The sequence below is a fragment of the Archocentrus centrarchus genome, chromosome 1 (genome assembly GCF_007364275.1).
Source record: "Archocentrus centrarchus isolate MPI-CPG fArcCen1 chromosome 1, fArcCen1, whole genome shotgun sequence".
In the NCBI taxonomy this organism is placed as follows: domain Eukaryota; kingdom Metazoa; phylum Chordata; class Actinopteri; order Cichliformes; family Cichlidae; genus Archocentrus; species Archocentrus centrarchus.
Window position 1 is genome coordinate 37,986,782 of NC_044346.1, and position 20,577 is coordinate 38,007,358.

The window sequence follows — 20,577 nt, forward strand, 5'->3', positions numbered from 1 at the left end:
GCACACAGATGGACTACATCTTCTATGACAGGTGCAATGTGAAAGAGATAGGAAACTGCAAGGTGATGTCAGGGGAGGAACCATCAGATGATCTGTAGGATGACTTTGGACATAAAGAAGAGGAAGCGAGTGAAGGCAGGGATTAAATGGTGGAAGTTGAAGAGTTGCAAAGAGTTCAGGGAGGAGTTGATGCCGGCTCTGAGGGGTAGGGAAGAATTACCAGGTGACTGGGAAAGTACTGCAGTGCTGGGGGGAACCAAGGTGTTTGGTGTATCCTCTGGATGGAGGAAGGAAGACAAGGAGGGAAGGAGGCTTGGTGGTGGAATGAAGTATTCAAAGGAAGCATTTTGCAAAGAAAAAGGGAGATGAAGACTGGAGTACTGGGAGGCTAGGTGTACAGCAAATACAGAGGTGGCAAAGGAAAAGGCTTAGAGTGAGATGCATGTCAGGGTGGACACTAAGGAAGGAAAAAGAACTCGTAACAATTGGCTACAGAAAGGATGTGCAGCAGGTTGGGGTGATTAAGTACAGAGATGGAAATGTTCTAACAAATGAAGAGGGGGGGGGGGGGGGGCTGAGAATGTGGAAGGAGTACTCTGAGGGGTTGATGAATGAAGAGAATGATGGGTTCAAGGTGGGGGTGGGATTACATCAGCGACTGAGCCCCATCTTTGTTGCAGTGATGATGGTCAGGCAGGAGTCGCTGTGCACTGTGACGTTTGTGAGAGCCTGGAGAGGTGGAGGTATGCTCTGGAGAGAAGAGGAATGAAAGTCAGTGGAATCAACACAGAACATGTGTGAATGAGAGGGAGACAGGTGTAACAGTGAAGAGGCAAGGAGCAGAGGTAGTGAAGGCAGAAGACTTTCAGTACCTGGGGTCAAACATTGAAAGCATCGGACAGTGCAGAGAGAGGTGAAGAAGAGAGTGCAGGCAGGGTGGAGTGGGTGGAGACGAGTGTCAGGGGTGATTTGTGCCAGAAGGAGAGCAGCAAGAGTGAAAGGGGAGGTTTACAAGATGGTGGCGAGACCTGCTGTGGTGTGTGGTTTGGAGACCAAGTTAGAGAGGCCAGGCTGAGATGGTTTGGACATGTGCAGAGGGAGAGCTGATATAATGGACAGAATGATGATCCATGGATGTAGTGCAGTAACATATGCAGAGGGTTGGTGTGACAGAAGCTGACCCCTGAAAGGAGCAGAAGAAGAAGAAGAAGCAGTGTGAGGTGGTCGGTTTGTATCTGAAGTGTGAACGCGTGAAGGTCAAAGGTGCTGCACGTGTCAACAGTGCAGGCGAAGCTTCTTTTCGAGAATATTTAAGGAACCAAAAATATATTCACGCGCGCACAGCATAAAGTCACACACATCTATAAAAATCAAAAATACAAAAATATGTAAGCAGTGACAGAAATAAAAAGTGTTAAACAAGCTTTCCAAACACGCTGAAATCATTAGGAGAATTTGTAAGCCCCTGCTTGAAATCACTCTGTAATTAAATGTTATTAAGCAGTCTCTTTCCAATGGTGCTGCATTGTATTCATGAGGAAATATGCTTGACTATTTAAAGATGTCGGTAAACACTATTTAGGCGTGGTGTGTGGTCTTCAGTTTAGTGGCTTGATTTCTTCTGCGCGTGTACCTGACGCTGAAAGAAATCTACAGTATCCCAATTTTAATAATGATTTTAATAACAAGGCAGGTTTTAGATTTTCCACGTGTGCCTGCAGTCACATCAAAATAAAACACGTTCAGGAGGTTTTTCATGTGTTAGAAGACAAACAGATCTCTGTTACTGGAGAAAAACTGTTCCCTGATCACCGTGTGCAGCTTCAGAGAGCGCCTAAACCCAACAAGCTGTGTCCTGAATCAAGAGTTTCTCAGTATTAGTCAGTCGCTCTGCCTTCCAGTCCACGGCGAGCGTTCAGCCCGAGCTCGGCGTTCTTTCAGAGAAAGAGGAGCAGAGAGGGTAGGAAGTCACTTCCCGCCGGCCTGTCTGTGGTCTGTGTTTGTCAGTCGATTTGAAGCTGTTCCACCGACATGCCGTGACAGGAAAGGAATTAACTCAGAGAGGAGACGAAATTTAAAGAAAAAAAACACCTCAAAGGAAGAAGATGTTAAAAACTATTAAATGTGTGATGCATGTTCAAAGCCACCCGCTAAACGCTGACATGTTAAAAGAAATGCATCGTTTGGCGTGTTCTTTAAGGCTTTTGTTTGAGTTTAATCATCGTGTTAAAGAGAAACATGAATGAGTTTTTAAGGAGATTTGTGCTATTCCCGTGTTTCAGTCTGAGCCAAACCGCCTTCAGCGGGGAGAGCAGATCCATCCAAACATGAAGCAAAGAGCATGTGAGACACTGTGGGACGCATCTCCAGGGCTAAGAAGCAGCAAAGCCCCCCTTATGAGAGCAGTGAGGCACTTTCATAAAACTTTATAAAAACCATCATTAACAAAATGCAGCGTTTTTTTAGTCGTACAGTTACTCACACATTCATGTGTGAGTCTGATTCTGTGCGTGTCTGCGTCACAGCCACAGACAGTTAAACATTACCAGTTAAATTAACGTGCAGGTCTTTGGGCTGTGGGACAAAGCTGGAGTACCCACAGAGAACCCACATGGAGAGAACATTCAGACTTCATGTTCTGCATGTTCTGCATTGTTATTGTAAAGGTTCAGCTGATGGATTTAAAATCTTTGTAAATTCTTCATAAATGCTGCCTGTCACTATATTTTTGGATGCTGTAAATTTTTTAAAGTTTATGAGCCCTCGGGGTGGCACAGTGGAATGGTGGTTAGCACTGTTGCCTCACAGCAAGAAAGTCCCGGGTTTGAGTCCAGTATCTGGCTGGTGCCCTTCTGTGTGGAGTTTGCATGCTCCCCCCGTCTCTGCGTGGGTACTCCAGCTTCCTCCCACAGGCCGAAGACGTGCAGTTACTGAGGGTAAGATAATTAAATCTAAAATGCAAATGGTTGTGTGTCACCTGGACAGGCGACAGATTGGCCACCTGTCCGGGGTGTGCCCTGCCTTTTGCCCTCTGGCAGCCTGCATAGGCCCCAGATTTATAAACTCCAAAACTGTTTGGTTCGGTTTAGGAACAGCTCGTGGTTCAGGTTCAAATGTGATGTGATGTGTTAGGTGGGAGCGGTCTCACTTTTCCTGTCGATCGTGCCCATCATTGCGACACGGGCAGCAGGATTTGACGCCCCGGGAATCAATAAGCTAATCTTACTCATTTCTCCCGCCTTGACTGTTGCGTGGCTCTCTGTAAGTCAGAGCTCACCTCACCGAATCCAGGTGATTCAAAGCTTTGCTGCGCAGGACTTAAACAGGACTTAAACAGGACCTCTCAGTGTAAAGTTACACTGGGCACCTGTTAAATTCTGCACTGACTTTAAAATCATTGATTGTCCTCAGTCCTGAGCCAGTCTGGGATTTATTAATGCCATCTGTGCCATTAATCTGTATGAAGGGGCTCTGCTGTGACGACCGTGGATCAGAAGAGAAATCTTTTTATTGTCTCTGAAATCTCTTCTTCTTCTTTTATTACCTGAACTTTGACCTGCAGCAGGTTTTTGTTCATATTTGGCTTTTTTATTCCTCATTCTTTGTTTCTCTCATTTTATCATTTCTGCTTTTCTTTGTTTTTAACTTTTTTATTTTGCTGTTTTAATATATTTTATTTTCTTTCTGTAAAGCACTTTTCAATACTGTAAAAATTATTATTGCAGAACTCACATCAGCTTTGATATCACACATGATCCTAAATATAGTTTTTTTTCATCCAAACTAACAGAGATAAACTTTTAATATTAATAATAATTTTTAATGTAATAATTATAATTTTTTAAAATTAACTATAACGTTACCATTTATTAACCACGGTTATTAAAACACATTTATACATTTCCGATGTGTTAATCCAAACACATAAATAAAACTTTGGGCTTCAGCATGTTGACAAATATATTTAATTTGATTGAAACTCCTGTAATAAATAAATACAACAAACAGCTGTTACAGCTGTGCAGCTGCCTGCTGCCTCTCAGTATTCATCCCAATAACTTTGAAATCTCCAGTTATTTTAGTGCTGGATTCATCGTCTTCCAACATCAGCACATTTCATGTTTCTTTGTGTGGAGTTTTAAAAAGTTGAAACCTGCGAGCAGTTAAACTCTGAGGCATCGTATCAAAATAAAAGCTCTAAATGGGGCAGCCGGACGCCTGCATGAGCACAGAGTCTGTCTCACCTCACTAAACACAAATGTGTCAGTTATTTCTAAAAAATTTTCACCACAAAAAAAAGTATTTTATGCTTTAATTTTTCCTTCTTTCTTTTTTTTTTTTTTTTTTTAAACATCCTTTATTAAAATCCTGGTGATATTTCTTTGGTAGAAATATTTCAGACGCAGGAGAAAAAGTCTGTGTGGAGTCCATCAGCAGTCCAGTTCAGCACCACTGATGTTTGTTTTAAACAAATTGTGACTTTAGACACAAAAGTGATAAAAAATTAATCTGTAATTCACGTGTTTGATATTCATGTCAACTCTATGAAACTGCAGGTTTTGAAGGAGGGACGTCTTTGCACATTAAAATCAAAGAAGTTTGTGCAGAGTGATGACAGACCTGTCAGAAGATAGAAAGTTCATCGGTCCAGATATAATTTTTTTACTGAATAAACTAAATACTAATTTTTAGTAGTTTTTTTTTTTTTTAGTATTTTACATGTCTCTGAGTTTCTCACTGCAATTTCATACAAAACAGCAAATACTAATAACCTTCAGTATTTATAGAAAGACACTTGCATGCTGAGATTGTACAAACCCAGCACAGCCATCGTGGAGCGTGAATCTGTAAATCTACTTCATTTACATTTTTTTGATCAAACTTTTTTTAAGGTTTAACAACTGCATCAAAGTTGTGTTAAAATTAATATTTAATTTAAGTAATTTGTTCTATTTGTCTATTTGTGCATAGCAATAAAACCAGAGAGCCCCTTTGAAACCTGAAAAATAAAAAACTCTTCTCAAACACTGCATTTTTTTTTTTTGTCTCAGCATGTGTGGTGACTGTTTCACGGGCAACACTATTAAAAAATATGTCAGAATTTTTGGTGGTAGATACTTTTGTATTGTTCATATTTTATGTTATGGAAATGCAGCTGTTATAGTCACACATCTGTCTGCAGCTGGGTAAGAAATGGAGACATTATAATCTTTTAATCACTGGGGTAGCAATATATAAAGTAAAAACAGCTGATCACAAGCGTAACATTTCTGTTGAAGTCGCTAAAAAATGACCCTAAAAGTAGTATATATTATCAGAGCAATCATTATTGTTTATAGCTGACTGATCTGCAGCCAGTTTATGTATGCATGTATCTCCTTGTGGTCACACTCATCTTTGATCCATAATCCCACTGAAGTAACCAGAGTATAAAAACTGCAGTATTTCCCGCGAACTGTTGTGTAGGACGCATTCAGTGGAAAGGATGTAAAGTAGGCTGATGAGTGAACTGATGCATTTTCCACCACTGCACCTCTGACGGGCTCATCCCGTTTTCCAAAAGCGAGTCGTTTCCTCACCTCCAGCCGCCGAGGGCGCACCTTCAAAGGGGGGGAGAGAGAGACGGTGCACCGGCAGGAGAGGGCGGAGCCTGGAGGGGCTCAAGACGCGCAGCCTATTATAGAGTTTGTCACTCCTGAGAATGCTGCTTACCTGTGCGCCAAGACTCTGACAGCCTTTCGCCTCACCTGAACCGTCTGCGATGGAGACGAGCAGATGAAATATGATGAGGATTTTACTTTTCTGCGCGTATTTTTCCAACAAGGGCAAAAACAGCGGAGCGGAGCCGAGACAGAGTTTGCTTCAGAAAGAAAAGCGCAGCTCCTCTGAAGGACAAACAGGTAAGGCGGCATTTTAACTGTCTGGCATCTCCTGCGACCCCCTGTGAGTGGTCCCGTATCAGCGCTCTTTAACAAAGGAATCACAGCTATTAACCATCAGTCAGACTGAAGGAAACTCCTGCAGGCTCCAAGTAAACTCAACGTCTTTATCTGAGAAAATAAAAGTCTCAGAATACAGAATATTAGAATATTAGGCAACATGCGCGCCGCAAACTCATTTAACGTGGCGATGAGAAAAAAGAGAAATTCACATTATAAACCTAAGCAGATACTACCACTTAATATTAAGTTATTCATAGTGATTTTCAAGGATATATTAATGCAGTGGTTAATAAATGCTCCTGTTATTCACCTCAATAAAACGTGACTAATAATAGAAAATGAGATGATAAAATGCTTGTTTTAAAGTTTTATAACGAGCATCAAAATGACCCAAAGGTGCACATTAGATCGTCAATGGGATGATTTTTTTTTTATGAAAATAAAAGTATTTTCAAACTTTAAATTAAAAAAGAAAATTTCACTTAATAAATCAAACCTGTATAATTTTATTTTACTGCAGTGTGGAGGCTTCAGATTTCAGTCTAATGTCAGTGTTCCCCCTTTTTTTCTACTAGAAAATTATTGTAAATTACCAAACCATAAATCCCAACAGCATGTAAATCCAAAGTTCAGAATTTTCTAAATATATATTTTAGAATATCATTGTTTTAGAATGTGGAGACAATTTCAAATGAAGTCTTTTAAAGTTAGAAAAAATGCAGCTTCATTTTTTGTCTTTTAATTAAATATGATTTTAGAGGAAAGGTTTTATTCTGAAAATACCGACATTGGTGAGATTTCAGTGCCAAACTGTAGGTGCTTTCATATTCACATATACTGGGAATATAAGAGCCACTTTATTGTTGTTAATCACGAATGTGCAGCTAATTTTAATAATTTTATATGCTGCTGGCTAATTTAATGCAAAACAAAGCTTCATATCTTATAAGCTTATAAACTTTTTATGGTTAAAAGTAAGAAATATTATACTATATCTTAAAAAGTCTTTGGGGGGGGGCATCTTGAGTAAAGTACTAGAAATTACACAACACTTGGTAAAATCTTGTTGCTCACACAAACGAGGAGAAAAGATTTTTTTTTTTTGTCCATTTAATAATAAACTATTTCAAGTATGTAAAGAAAACTTTCTGCTGACTTGTGACTGGGAACATCTGAGAAAGAAACCATATTTTCTATATTCTTGTGTATTTGTCTCATAAAGTACCTCAGCACTCTCAGCAGGGTGACTGACTCTGACCTCTGTGGATTCACGTCAAACAGATTTAAGGTGGAAAGGATTAAAAAAAGCAAAAAGCAACTCTGATGAGAATTTCTGTGTTAAAATAAGCAGCAGTGGGAACCAGTGTCTCACGTGTAAATCTGTCAGCCATATCTAAGCTACCTCTGTGATTAATGATGCAGTTAAAGTGCAGATAAAGAGATCAGCAAACGTCAGTCCTGCACCTTAATCCTCGGCTCAGGTGTGCAAATGGCCTCAGACCGGTGTCACTACGGAACATTTTAATGATTATTTGAACATCTTTTTGTGCTGATGGTGAACGTTTCTCACACACGGCCGCTCCACAAAGGTCAGAAACATCTGCTGTTGAGAGAAATGTGCTTGAAGCTCGTATTTTATTCACTCTTCTGACAGCAGCCGTGACGCCTGCACAAAGGCGATCTCCTCTCCACCCATTACGCATTTCAAACTGGTTAAAAAAAATATTTCTGAATGTCATCGGACACCAAACGAGTCTTTCTGGAAGCGCCGACTTTATTGTTTTAACTGCGTTATTGTGCATCTGGGCTGCAGTTAAAACTGTAAATGTTTCAGCTCACTGCATTCAGACTGTGGTCACTGCACCGTTTTCTAATGATGGCAGACATTTCCTCACATGCATTCGCTCTACATTCACATATTCTCAGCCATAAAGGTGCACTCTGTGCCATGCACTTCACGCAGGTTAAACCGAACTACCCTCTGACCTAAGCTGCTGTTTTTGGAGCGCCAGCTTTACTGCTTTAACTGCGCTGTTCTGCATCTCTGATGATGTGGGGCGTAGAACTGGACCTTTACGTCAGACCTTTTTCACTGCGAGAAGTTTTAAAGTTTTGTTTTAACATCTTTTCCTACTGCTGCCAAACCCTTTTACATGTTCTGCAAAGCTCAGAAACATTTGATTTTGACAGAAATATGTTTGAGGCTCATATTTTATTCCCGGCTCTGAAAAGAGACGTGACTCCTGCCACAAAGCCGGGCTCCTCTCAGGCTCATCTTTCACTTCAGACAGACTGAAACAAGCTGCTTCTAAATGATCTGACTGAAACTGGTCTTTTTGGAGTGGAAACAATGTGACTGTTTTAACTGCTTTTTTCTGCATCTCGGGTGAAATGGGACGATAGACTGACGGATTAAAAGGGTCGGCACAGATCTGGGGTCAGACTTTGGTCACTACGGGACTTTTAAATGTTTGTTTTAAAATCTTTTTTGTACTGATACCAAAAACAGCCGGCTGTGCAGAGGACAGAAGTGTTTGATTTTGATAAAAGTGCTTGTCATCATGAAGGGGGGGGGGGGGGGGGGGGGGGGGTTGTACTCCATCCATCTGACCCAAAGCACAGACAGAGTGATTATTTTTATATCTTCTCCCCATGTGGGAGCTGAGATGATGGACCGATGGAAACACTGGAGCTGTAAATGACCTGATTTTGAAATCTGTTGACTTTTGGTGCAACAGTGTAACCAAGCAGGTTAGTCATTCAGTTTAGCGGGCCTGTAATCTATGGAAGAAATTAGATTACAAGGCCGACCAGATTTTTTTATACTGCTGAAGTCAGACTGTCATCATTACAGGACTTTTTAATCTTTAACATCTTTTTAAAGCTCACCGTTTGTACATTTTTCTATCACAAAGCATGACCCTTCCCCCAAAGCTGCGCTTCACTCCATCATCATGTGCTTCAAACAGGTTAAAATAAATTACTTGTAAATGCCGTCTGACCCAAACGAGTTCTTTTGGAGGACTACCATCACTGTTTAACTGCTTTGAATGCTTTAAATGTGACTGATGGTTAAAGCGGACCCGAAGGAAACATCCAGAATTAGCTGACTTTTCATTTCTAAATAAAAACAATTAGAGAAACAATTAGAGAATAGCACTCATGCATTACTGATCTAATCTGGAAAAATCACCGGCTGATGGACCAACAGTAACAAGTTCTTTTCTTGTCGCTTCCTCGTTGGGCCTTTTCTTTCTCCGACTCCTAAACTGGGGCTGTGCTGAGTCTTGGTTGGACATGTTTTATGGCCTAAAATCTGTCATTACTCTGAACCATCCGCCCCCTCCCCCCATCCCTCCCCATGCCAGCTGTTCCCGTTAGGAGTCCGCAGCACTCCCGGCACTTTAGCAAACAGCTCTACTCATTTGTTCATGTCAGTAAGAGCAGATTCATGGGGAGACCATGCCGCTGTGCACCATGTCACATTCTCAAAAAATTACAGAGCAGCCGGGAGCTGTGGCTCCAGGCTGACGGGAAATAAATCAGCTGGACCTTTAACGACAGACCTTTCATGTGGGAATTCCAAACTAATTGCTTTATGATTTCATAGAGACAGGAAAGCATCTCTGATTGGCTTCGGCTCCACCTTCGAGAAGGACGTGTACTCTGCATGGTTAGGCTGTAGTGAACCAACAAACTGGGACCCACCCCACATGGCAAGGACGTGCTGAGAAGACGGTGGAAAGATGTTTGAAACGCCTCAAAGACCCTGAGATTTGGATGAAAAGTAAAAGCTGTAAAGCTTTGGTCGATGAAAACATGTCCCTTCGTCCCTTTTGGCATATATTTGTAGATATATATTTATATTTGTGTTTATAGATCCAAGTTTGGCCTATTTAGCAACAGTAAAGAATCCTTCAGAAAAGTCCTGGATCCAGTTTTGGATCCAGATCGACTCTAAAATCAGGCTGAGCTCCACATACAGTAATCCTGCTAACAAACAAACTGATCACATGAAATCACATGAACTCTGTGGTGGAGGCAAAAAGCTCAGAATTAAGAAATCATAACTAAAAGTAAAGGAAGAGAAAAGTAAACTGGTACAGCTGGAAGTAAAGGAGACAAAACGCTCCATCACACTTTGACCTTTACCTGGACTCTGGAAGAGGCCGAACCCACGCTGGTGACTCTCCGACACCATCGCCAGCATTCACAGCTGTGTCAGTGCGGTGTGTAGCTACATCTGTAGGGAGGTCGTCAAAAAAAGTGCGCAGAAGTAGAGAAAGATGTTCCTTTATAACCTAAAGATTTTTTAAAATTATTGTAGGGTCTTTACCTTTCAATACGAAGCACCTTGAGGTGAGTGTTTGCTATGATTCGGTGCTACAAAAATAAAATTGAATTGAATTGAATTAAAAATGCAACTCAACAACTCAGCAAACTCCTCAGATCAGCGGATCACTTTCAGACCCTGAACCCTGACCCTGAGATGCTGACCACTGCAGCTCCGTGTTACATTTACTGTCCAGAGGAAAACTCACCATACAACACACAAGGAGGCACACAATGAGACAAAAGCATGTATTTGTTTGAAAATGCAGTGAAGTGAGATCTAAATGTCGACTAAACTAAACTCAGCTTGAGTCTTAATGATGTGCGATGAGGTTTAAACTTTGCCAGTCACATGATAAAGTCCATGGACGGTCCACGTGTGACCGAGGGGACACTTCACTGTCTGGGGACACTTCACTGTCAGTCTGCCTGACATCACCTGCTTGCTAGCTCCACCTGCTGCTAATGGATCTGCACATCGGACAAGATGTCCGCGTTCCGCTGAAGCTTGACGTCTTGCTTCCAGACAGCCTGTCAGATATGTTATCACACCAAGCCACCTCCAGACTGAGGTACCAGCCTCTAAAGCTTCAGACTCTTTCACTGTTTCCTGCTGTAAAGATAATTACAGATGTTCGAGGTTGGGCTGGGGGTGGGCGGGGGTTAGTGGAAGTAAACAAGATTGTTTTGAGCCAAGGACAAACCTGCAGGCTGGTAGCTTCTTGTCAAAGCTTTCACAGACTTGTCCACCTTTAACAAGCTTTGTGTCACCTGGAAATCTGAGCCCATCCCACTGATGCTGTTGCGGTGTGCATTCCTGGAGCATGTTGAGCACAGGATGCTATTTCAGCGCGTGTGCCCGTGATTATACACGTAAAGTAATTGTTCTCATGTTGCAGTTGACTCTCATTCTCAGGCTTGTGAATGTCATCAGTCTGCAAGTGTTGCTCTCTGCCTCCGGTGTGTGAGGGGCAGGGCGTTTCACGGGTCTCACCTGGAGGGCTGTTGTTGTAAATCATGTGTGATTCATAAAAAACTGGTTCTCCTGTCTGCCAGGTTTCATCTCCACAAACCTCAGAGACGTACAAATAGACTTTGGCCTGCAGCCATACCTCCCTGGAACTTCTTCCTTTACCAAACTTCTCTCCTGTCAACACTCCCCTTCGCTCTCGTCCCTCCCCCCATCCAACCATCATTATCCTCCCCCCCACCGCTGCCTCTGTGCAGGCCGATGATGTTGTTTTCTTTGTGTTTGTCTTTGACTGTCCTCCATGGGAAGTACCTGGCAGCGGATGCACGTAGCAGGCCTCTGCCTGGCCACGTCCGTGCCCCCCCCCCCCCCCCCCCGTCTCCACGGCCATGCAGCGTGAGAACTGCAGTATCCATGGCGATGGAGGAGGTGTGCTTAGGGCTGGTTATTTAAATGTTGTAGACAGGCGGATTTAGGGCTGAACGTCAGCGCCTCTGAGGTTCAGAAACACACACAGAAAAATGGTGAACTCAGGGATATTCTGAAGGTCAAAGAAATGTTACAGGAGTTTTTATTTCCTCATCAACACCTTGTTTAGCTCAGCTTCTACAAAACTGCAGCCTGACTTTGTCTTACTCCAGTTTTGGGCTCCTTGCTCTGGTGACTAATTTCTTTTTTCAGTCCATTTTAAAATTCTGCTCACGACTTACGGGGCTTTACTTTTTCTGGCAGCTGATTCATTGATGAAGTTTTAATTCCTCACCATCCTCTTTGCTCTGCTGGGTTCCCACCAACCACCAGACCTCCATGGACCTTCGGGATGCTTCAGGATGCTGGAAAAAATGTCAGAGAAAAGATTAATGTGGGTTCAGAAGTGAAGATTTAGCAGTTAGTCTTCATCACACGTAGCCACTGTATAAATCCAGGACAGCCTTATGTCCATTCCTAACACATAGACAGCAATTTAAAACAAACCATATTTATTCCATTTACTTATATATTATTTTATATAATCAAAGTATCTTCACAGCAGGAAGGCTCTGGGTTCTGATAGGCTTCGCAGAGGATGTAGAGGGTCATCCAGGTAAAGGTGTGAGGATGATAAAACACGTGCTGGTAGCTCAACTCTGGAAATGTCTGCTTTTAAATTCGTCCTCGAGATTTGTTTTGAGGGTTGCATTAATTTTTTTTTACCAGAGGTGTGACCAACTTCGTCTGTTCAAATTCGTATCCAGGAAGTTCTGGAAGGATTTTTTAGAACTTTGTGAAAATTAGGGTAAAATTAGACATTTTATATCGTCAATACATCTCAAATTAAAATAAGAACGACCGGGAGACATCCTCCAGAAATGATAAACTAATCTACATCCAGATATCCTTCTGAATCCGGGGAATCATTCATGCCTGCTGTGGAGGGAATTTTCAGCCTCAGTGGGGAGAAGAAGTCTTGGATTGTTTTTATTGTGGTTTTATTCTTGATCGATATTTTTTGTCTTTAAAAACACTTCATCCTCATAGCTTAACAAGTCTTAAGCATAAGATTTTCATTATAATTAAAGCAGTTTCACAGCTTTTCTGGAGTCAAGCCGTATATTTGTTGAGGTCTCACTATTTCGGGAAGGCCTAAAGGTTAGAGCAGGTGGAGCCTGTTGGAGCACGACGACCTGTTTTCTGTCTGTTTGCCACAGTTTGTTTTGCCCCTTTGAAACTTGGCCTCGTCATTACTTCCATAACAGTCTGCTCTTTCTTTCTGCAGGTTTTTAATGCGTCACCATCCTGCCATGTGGTAATCTTCTCAGTGCAGCCCAAAAGACACTGAACAACACTCTGAGCAGGTGACCTCATCCACAGATTTGCACCTGCACGAGCTGCTCACATGGCCCACCCGTACGAGCCCTGGTTACGGACAGCACCACCTGGTGGCAGCTCAGAAGACATGAACATCCCTTCCTGGTGGGACCTTCACAGAGACGTGCAAGCAGGCAGCTGGATAGACCTGCAGACGGGTCCAGGTGTCGGCCTGCCCTCAGTCAGTCCGGGGAGCTCCATGGGTTTGCAGCCTTCCTTGGGGCCCTATGGCTCTGACCCACAGCTGTGCACCCTGCCCCCAGCTCAGCATGCTCCACCCTCGCAACCGTCCCACCTCTTCCCCCAGGACGGCTTCAAGATGGAGCCACTGGCACCTGAAATGCTGCAGCAAGAAACCTTCTCAATGGAGGAACCTCAGGAGACGTCTGTGTCAGCTCGCCCCAAGCCCCAGCGGCGCTCGTCTTCCAGAGGCGGCAGCCAGGCTGTGTGCCGCTGCCCCAACTGCGTCCACGCTGAACAGATGGGCCAGAGCACTGACGACAGCAGGAGGAAGCACATGCACAACTGCCACATCCCCGGCTGCGGCAAAGCCTACGCCAAGACCTCCCACCTGAAGGCTCACCTGCGGTGGCACAGCGGAGACCGGCCCTTCGTCTGCAACTGGCTGTTCTGCGGCAAGAGGTTCACACGCTCTGATGAACTGCAGCGACACCTGCAAACACACACCGGCGCCAAGAAGTTCAGCTGCGCGTTGTGCCCCAGAGTGTTCATGCGTAATGACCACCTGGCCAAGCACATGCGCACGCACGAGTCCCCCCCAGGCCAAGGGGAGGAGAGGGTAAACGGAGACGGGAGGGGGGATAAGAGCTTCGACGCACCTACACCCCCACAGTCGTCCGCAAATGTGTCTGACAGCGCAGATCCTCCGCTGAAGATGAAGTGTGAGACCGACCCCTCCGTCTCCAGTGTGACGGGGCAGTCAGGCTAACTGCGCCGCTGTCAGTCAAAGGTTCACATCTCTGTCACAGAGGTGTCAGAGTCTCACCATAGATTAGAGAGTAGAAGGAAGGTGCAAACACTCTTGTACTGATGAAAACTGAATGGAACAAAAAAATAAATGTGTGTGGCCCTGTGAATTCATCACATAAATGTGATAACCGTGATGTTACAGCACGCAGAAAAGCAGGAATTATACTGAACCTGTGTGCAAACCTTTCCTACTAAAGGTGGAGAAGGAGGCGACGGAGCTGAAGCTGCAGCTTGTTGCTGGACTTCAGCTGCTGCTAGAGCTGCAGCCACCAGCAGAGACGGGCACGAGCTCATCAGAAGGTGGTTCGTTAGCTTGTTTACAATCAGATCAAATGTGCAACTGGAAGAGAAGAACACCGAGTTTAGCAGTTTCAAGGAAAGCAGATGATGATATTGATATTTTCCTTATGATTAAGACTGTTACTGTGTGTGTGTGTGTGTGTGTGTGTGTGTGTGTGTGTGTGTGTGTGTGTGTGTGTGTGTGTGTGTGTGTGTTTATGTGCGTGTTTGTGTGTGTGTTTGTGTAGCCTGCTGTACTGGAAGATGATGTAGGTTAACAGCCATTTGGATGGGTGAAAGTACAGAAGAGTGTGACTATAATCAAAATGGTCCATAAACCAAAGAAAATACAACTTTAATGTTGTACTATGGCAGAATTAGCTTGATGATTATATAATATAAAATAAAATGCTATAATATAGAAAATTATGCACTATAATGGCTAGTATTTACCAAAAATTGTGTGTTTCTGTCACTGCTGGAGTGGCACTTATTAAACACACAGTAGGAGAATGTGAACAGGTGTTCAGGTGGGAGGTCAACGAAGCAAAAAACTACGACAGTGATGTGAAAGCTCATACAGACAGAGAGTGATGGAGGGACGGGAAATGGCCGGTTTCTGTTAGGACACGCCGGTGACGGCGGTCGCAGGTCGGCCCGGTGAGCACGGCAGGCTGCCGCTGAAGCCTCCTGCACAGAGAAATGCTCCTTCTGCTACATCTGCCATTTAGAGTCAAGGGTAGAGTTACCACTCATCCCTTTTTATGAATTGTGGCTTAAACACAACCAAACGAGGCTCTAACATTTCACGGGTCACTGACGATGCTGAGACGTTGATCCGCAGCCCCGTGCAGTCCCGACATTTAAAGCTGCATTTAAATGTAGGCTCCGTAACAACGGTGGCTCAAACGTGTAATGTGAAAGACGTCACCTGCAGAGATGAGTCACCGCTCATTCATCTCATCTGGACTCTATGTTTCAGCATCTTTTAGCTCATTGTTTCGGTTTACCTGCCCTCAGCTTTGCTGTTGTTTCAGCTTCACCCATGAATCATCCACCAGCACTAAAGACCAGACAGAACAAGCAGATAGCTGGAAACACTTTAGTAAGGACAATGAAACTTGATATTTTCCTAATAATTTGTCAGTCCCTAAAAGGGAGCGAAAATTAAATGCACCATCTACACACACTACACCTACAGGAGCTGCCCAGCCTTGGAAGCTCCTGGCACACAGTTTTTGTGCTGACATTAATGCCTGAGGAGGTTTGCAGCTCTGCAGTTACTGACTCGTTCTTTCACAGATGTTTGCAAAGGGACTGAAAACACCTGAATTCAAAGACCAAGATGTGTGATCCAATACTATTACAAATATAGTGTATAAATTTAAAAGTACTGGAATGAGTGCAACTGGACAGACTCAAATACAGGTTATAAAAATGTCAGCATTTACAGCTTTTTATTTATTTTTTTAGTGCTATAGTCAGTGTAAAGGTGGACACAGCCAGCGTGAGCGTTTTTTGGAGCCAGAGGTACTCAGCTCACCTGTCCATCAGTGCAGCCACACCCATAACTTAATTAATCAGGTGGACGAGTTATAAAATAAAATTCAGAGTTGTTAGAAGCCTTTTTGCAGCCATTTCCATGCTGGCTTTATTTTCCAGCTCTGGAGGCTGGAGATCCTGGTTTATCACACAGAGATTCCGCCTTGATGGATATCAGGTGACCCCTGTTTATGACGCATTTGCTTGTTTACACTGAACCACAGCGAGTCAGCGTAATCGGCATCAGTGTGGTTAAACACAGCCCGGCCTAATCAGAGGGGCGTGACGTCTTACGGTGTGTGTCCGCAGCCAGTTTTTGGAAGGGCTGGTGCCACTTTCCAGCATGTGATGAGGGTGCTGTCAGGCAGTGTTACAGCAGATGGTTGGTAGGTGCTCACCTTTCCATTAAACCTGATACAAACACACACTCTCGCAGGCTTTCTCTTCCAAACTGGACCAACAAGGTTGCTTATTTGAGAACACATCTGTCCTTGTTTTATACTGACAACAACCAGTTTTAAAATGTTCCACACCTCAGCTTTATACAGCTGAGGAGCAGCCAGTGCAGCAGCGCTTCGAATGCTGCCGGCCCTGTTACATCCCACTGAGAGCTGCTGAGGCACGAGCACCATTCGACTCCTTTTCTGGAGCGTCAGCGTGCAGAAGAAGGAGACCAGAGCTTACTGTAGGATGCTTGTTTTGGGTAGTTAACTTTCATAATCAATATTGTATGATTGATAGTTGTGTAGCAAGCAGTGCGAGCAGCTTTACAGTGTAAAACACTTTTAGGGTGTATGTAAACCGTCACAGACGTTAGGCAGATTTTTATATATTAGAGAGCTTGAATTATGGGAGGCTCACAGTTGCTGTGTTATAGAAAATAACAAATGGAAGAGAGAGCTTAAACATTAGTCAATTATTGTGTATTGACTATTATTATTATTATTAATAATAGAAATAATTTCTGAGTTCTTATACATAGGCTTATAATATTTCCTTTTATGGACAACTTTTTGAATTGGTTGCTGTAGTAAATGTAATAGTTGTGGAGAGTGTAATAAAATAAGTTCAAAAACTTTTTATAAGTTAAATATCTCGGTGTAATAACTTGTATTTAATCTATTATTGCCCTTTATTAAATAAAGATATATGTATGTATGCTGTGTCCATGTTTAACTTTATTTTTTTATTTTAATTTTCACTCAGAAAATGAAGATACAAATAATAATATACTCAAAGCCACTTCATTAGGTACACTGGTTCCACTGCTTGTTAATGCAAATACCTAATCAGCCAATCACATGGCGGAAACTCAGCGCATTTAGGCATGTAGAGTCAGTCAAGACGACCTGCTGAAGTTCAAACTGAGCATCAGAATGAGGAAGAAAAGTGATTTAAGTGTAGCATGGTTGTTGGTGCCAGAAACTGCTGCTCTGCTGGGATTTTCCCACACAGCAGGGTTTACAGAGGATGGTCGGGAAATGAGAAAAGATCCAGTGAGCGGCAGTTTTCTGGGAGAAAATGCATTTTTGATGCCAGAGGTCAGAGGTCAGAGGAGAAGAAGCAGACTGCTTTGAGCTGATAGGAAACAGGAACAGAAGAGAAGCAGAAGAGCATCTCTGAACACACAACATGTTGAACCTTGAAGCAGGTGGGTGACAGCAGCAGAAGATCACACCGGGTGCCACTCAGCTAAGAACAGGAAACTCAGCGTACGGGTCACATGAGCTCACCAAAGCTGGACAACAGAAGACTGAAAAAACATGGATGAGTCTCAGTTTCTGCTGCGACAGTCAGATGGCAGGGTTGCGATTTTGCATTGAAGCGTGGATCCATCCTGCCTTGCATCAATGCTTCAGGCTGCTGCTGGTGTGATGGATATTTTCTTGGCACACTTTAGCCCCCTTAGTACCAGCTGAGCATTGTTTAAACACCACAGCCTACCTGAGTATTGTTGCCGACCGTCTCCATCCCCTTATTTTTTTTTACTACTTTTTAATTTTTATTCATCAAGTGCGATCAGACCGTCCAGTCACTTTTGTCTCCATTTCACAGTTACAGTGAAGGTGCAGTCAAATCCAAAATCAGTCCATGGATTCTCACAGTGTCCATAAATTACTCCACAGCTACGAGACATGAGAGAAATAAAAAGCATTCAGCAGGAGCCCTGACAGCACTCTGAGATTATACACAGCAACAACATGGATCACATGCACCTGAATTAGAGAGGAGAGTGTGGGAGTGGGATAAAAACAACAGCGGGATAAAAAAATGTGTATATTTCTTAAATCACATCAAATGACGAAGTATGAGACAACTGGGGCCTGTTTTATTGATTATATATCTGATTTTAGTTGTAATGTTTCTGTTTTACTTTCTGTGTAGTAAACCTCCTTCACCTTCTCCCTCCATGGACCCACTGTGGAGGGCTGTGGCCTCCTCAGCCAGGAGACTCTCAGTAGGAATATCCAGTTGTGGCCTTTTAATCCTTCTGGTAGTATACTCAATATAAAAACCTTTATTTTACCAGGTAAAATGTTTGAGAACCAGCTCTCATTTACAAAGATGACCTGGTCAAGGTTCTAGGTTCTGGTGGTAGTTCTATACTTAAACAGTTTTTCATTTCATTTTGTATATTTTGCCAATAATTTGATAGTTTTGGACCATCCAAAAACATTTGTGTATCAGCCCCCCCCAAACACTGATCTGAGCTGCTCCCAAATTTTGATGTCATAAAAAAATCTCATCTTAACTTTCTACTCAAATTCTTTCCAAACAGAACTATTGGTTATTCTGTGTCGCTCTCTCCAGGACAACTTTTCATCCGGAATGATAGGATTCATCTCCAGTTCCCGTTTGATGTCCAAACTGTTGTCTATTAGTTTGTCTTGTAGCATCTTACGTATGTGTGATATCTTTTTTAATTGCGCCTTTAATTGTTAATATAACGGCTTGTTCTGTACTCATTGGGGGTCACGAAGCTTGTCTCCTTGTGTTTCGGTACATCGTGTCTTAGCTGTGTGAGTTTTGGTGTCCATAAAGTTTGTTGCTTCAGTGCTTTGAGGTCTTTATGTCAGATGTTTCGATGGTATACTTAAGTTTGATTACAAGAGCTTCATAAGTTTTAAAGGCTTTAAGATACAATTACATTAAGTTTATGGAAAAAAGTCAATATTGCCAGTGTTGGTCCTTCCTTTTTTAAGACCTCTGCAATTTGCCCTGGCATGCAGTCAATCAACCTCTGGGCCAAATCCTGACTAATAGCAGCCCCTTTGAGTTTGTCAGAATTTGTGGGTTTTTGTTTTTCAATCTGGCTTTTGAGGATTGACCACAAGCTATCAATGGGATTCAGATCTGGGGAGTTTTCTGGCCATGGTCTCAAAATTTCGATGTCTTGTTCCTGCCAAGACACCGCTGTGTGGCAGGCAGAAACTGAATCCCAAAGCAGGACTCGATAAGCAGGACGGAACTCAATAGTGATGGGTTGGTCACGAACGATCCGGCTCTTTGAAGTGAATGACGGGAGCCGGCTCCTGATAGTGAGCTGTTTCCGTTTTCTTTTCATTTGTTTGTTTGTTTTTGTGGAAGTCGCATGTGATTGGTTAATATGTGTGGCAGAATCTGCATGTCTACACGAAGCAACACCACACAGTAAGTCCACACAGATCAAACCCAGAGGAAGCGTCTCCTGCAACGTTTGCTCAGAGACTGGAAAGACCAAGAGGAAGTTGCACTTTACATAGAGGCTACATGCAGGAATGTTGAGGAAAAGTAAGTAATTTTACACATTTTTTTAAACTACAATCTGAGGAGCCGTTTGGGAGCCGAAAGAGCCGGCTGTTCTTTGGGAACTGAGCCAAAAGAGCCAGCTCTCTGAAAAGAGCCGAACTTCCCATCACTAGAACTCAAAACAGCTTTTATTGCTGTAGTTCTCCAAAAAGAAACAAACACAACAAAACGGCTGGCAGGGCATCAGGCCAAAATAACAAAAGCTCTCTGCAAGTACCCCACACAGCAAGAGGGAGAACACTGCGGAGAACAGGAGGACACACACAACAAATACACAAGAAGTAATGAGGAAAGTGGGCACAGCTGGGGAGAACAGGTGAGCAGAACACACTAAGAGACAAGGGGAAGCTAAACTGAATACAAAGGTCAGAATGCAAGGGGCTACCAAAGTAAAACAGGAAGTGATTGTTAACACACATGTGAACCTGACGATGACAAGACTGCAAGAACAAGGAGAAAAACTAATTTATATCATACAAAGTGGGAGAACCCCCCAAATATCCCAAAAACCCAACAATCCAAGACCCAGGCGCCCTGACAGTTCCTTATGGCCCGATGCACCTTCATGATGGAAAAGTCATTGTGTTTCACTGAACGGTTCTTGGAAGTTGCTCTTGAGGATGTTTTGGTGCCATTCTTTATTGATGGCTGTGTTCTTAGGCAAAATTGTGTCTTGGATGAGACACAACCCCACACATAAATGGTGGAATGATGTCAGCAGGTCCTTTTGTGGCTGAAATGCAGTGCAAAGGTTTTTTTTCTTTTTTTTCTGGGATTGGTTTAGTTCATTTTCAAAGCAAAGAGGGACTTCACAATTATTTGCAATTTATCTGATCACTCTTCATAACATCCTGGACTATATGCAAATCGCCATCGTAAAAACAG

At 43.0% G+C, this 20,577-nt stretch overlaps 1 protein-coding gene across 1 annotated transcript; it reads left to right on the top strand.

Annotated features, from left to right (window-relative positions):
- Nucleotides 1-5,707: 5,707 nt before the first annotated feature.
- sp6 (Sp6 transcription factor) lies at nt 5,708-16,998 on the top strand. Its single transcript, XM_030738129.1, has 2 exons — nt 5,708-5,900; nt 13,001-16,998. The coding sequence occupies exon 2, from the start codon at nt 13,121-13,123 to the stop codon at nt 14,039-14,041; it is 921 nt and encodes a 306-aa protein (XP_030593989.1). The 5' UTR covers nt 5,708-5,900; nt 13,001-13,120; the 3' UTR covers nt 14,042-16,998.
- Nucleotides 16,999-20,577: the final 3,579 nt, after the last annotated feature.

Bases quoted from the DNA above. Each gene is read 5' to 3' on its own strand.
- sp6 (XM_030738129.1), top strand. From the start codon at position 13,121: ATGGCCCACCCGTACGAGCCCTGGTTACGGACAGCACCACCTGGTGGC.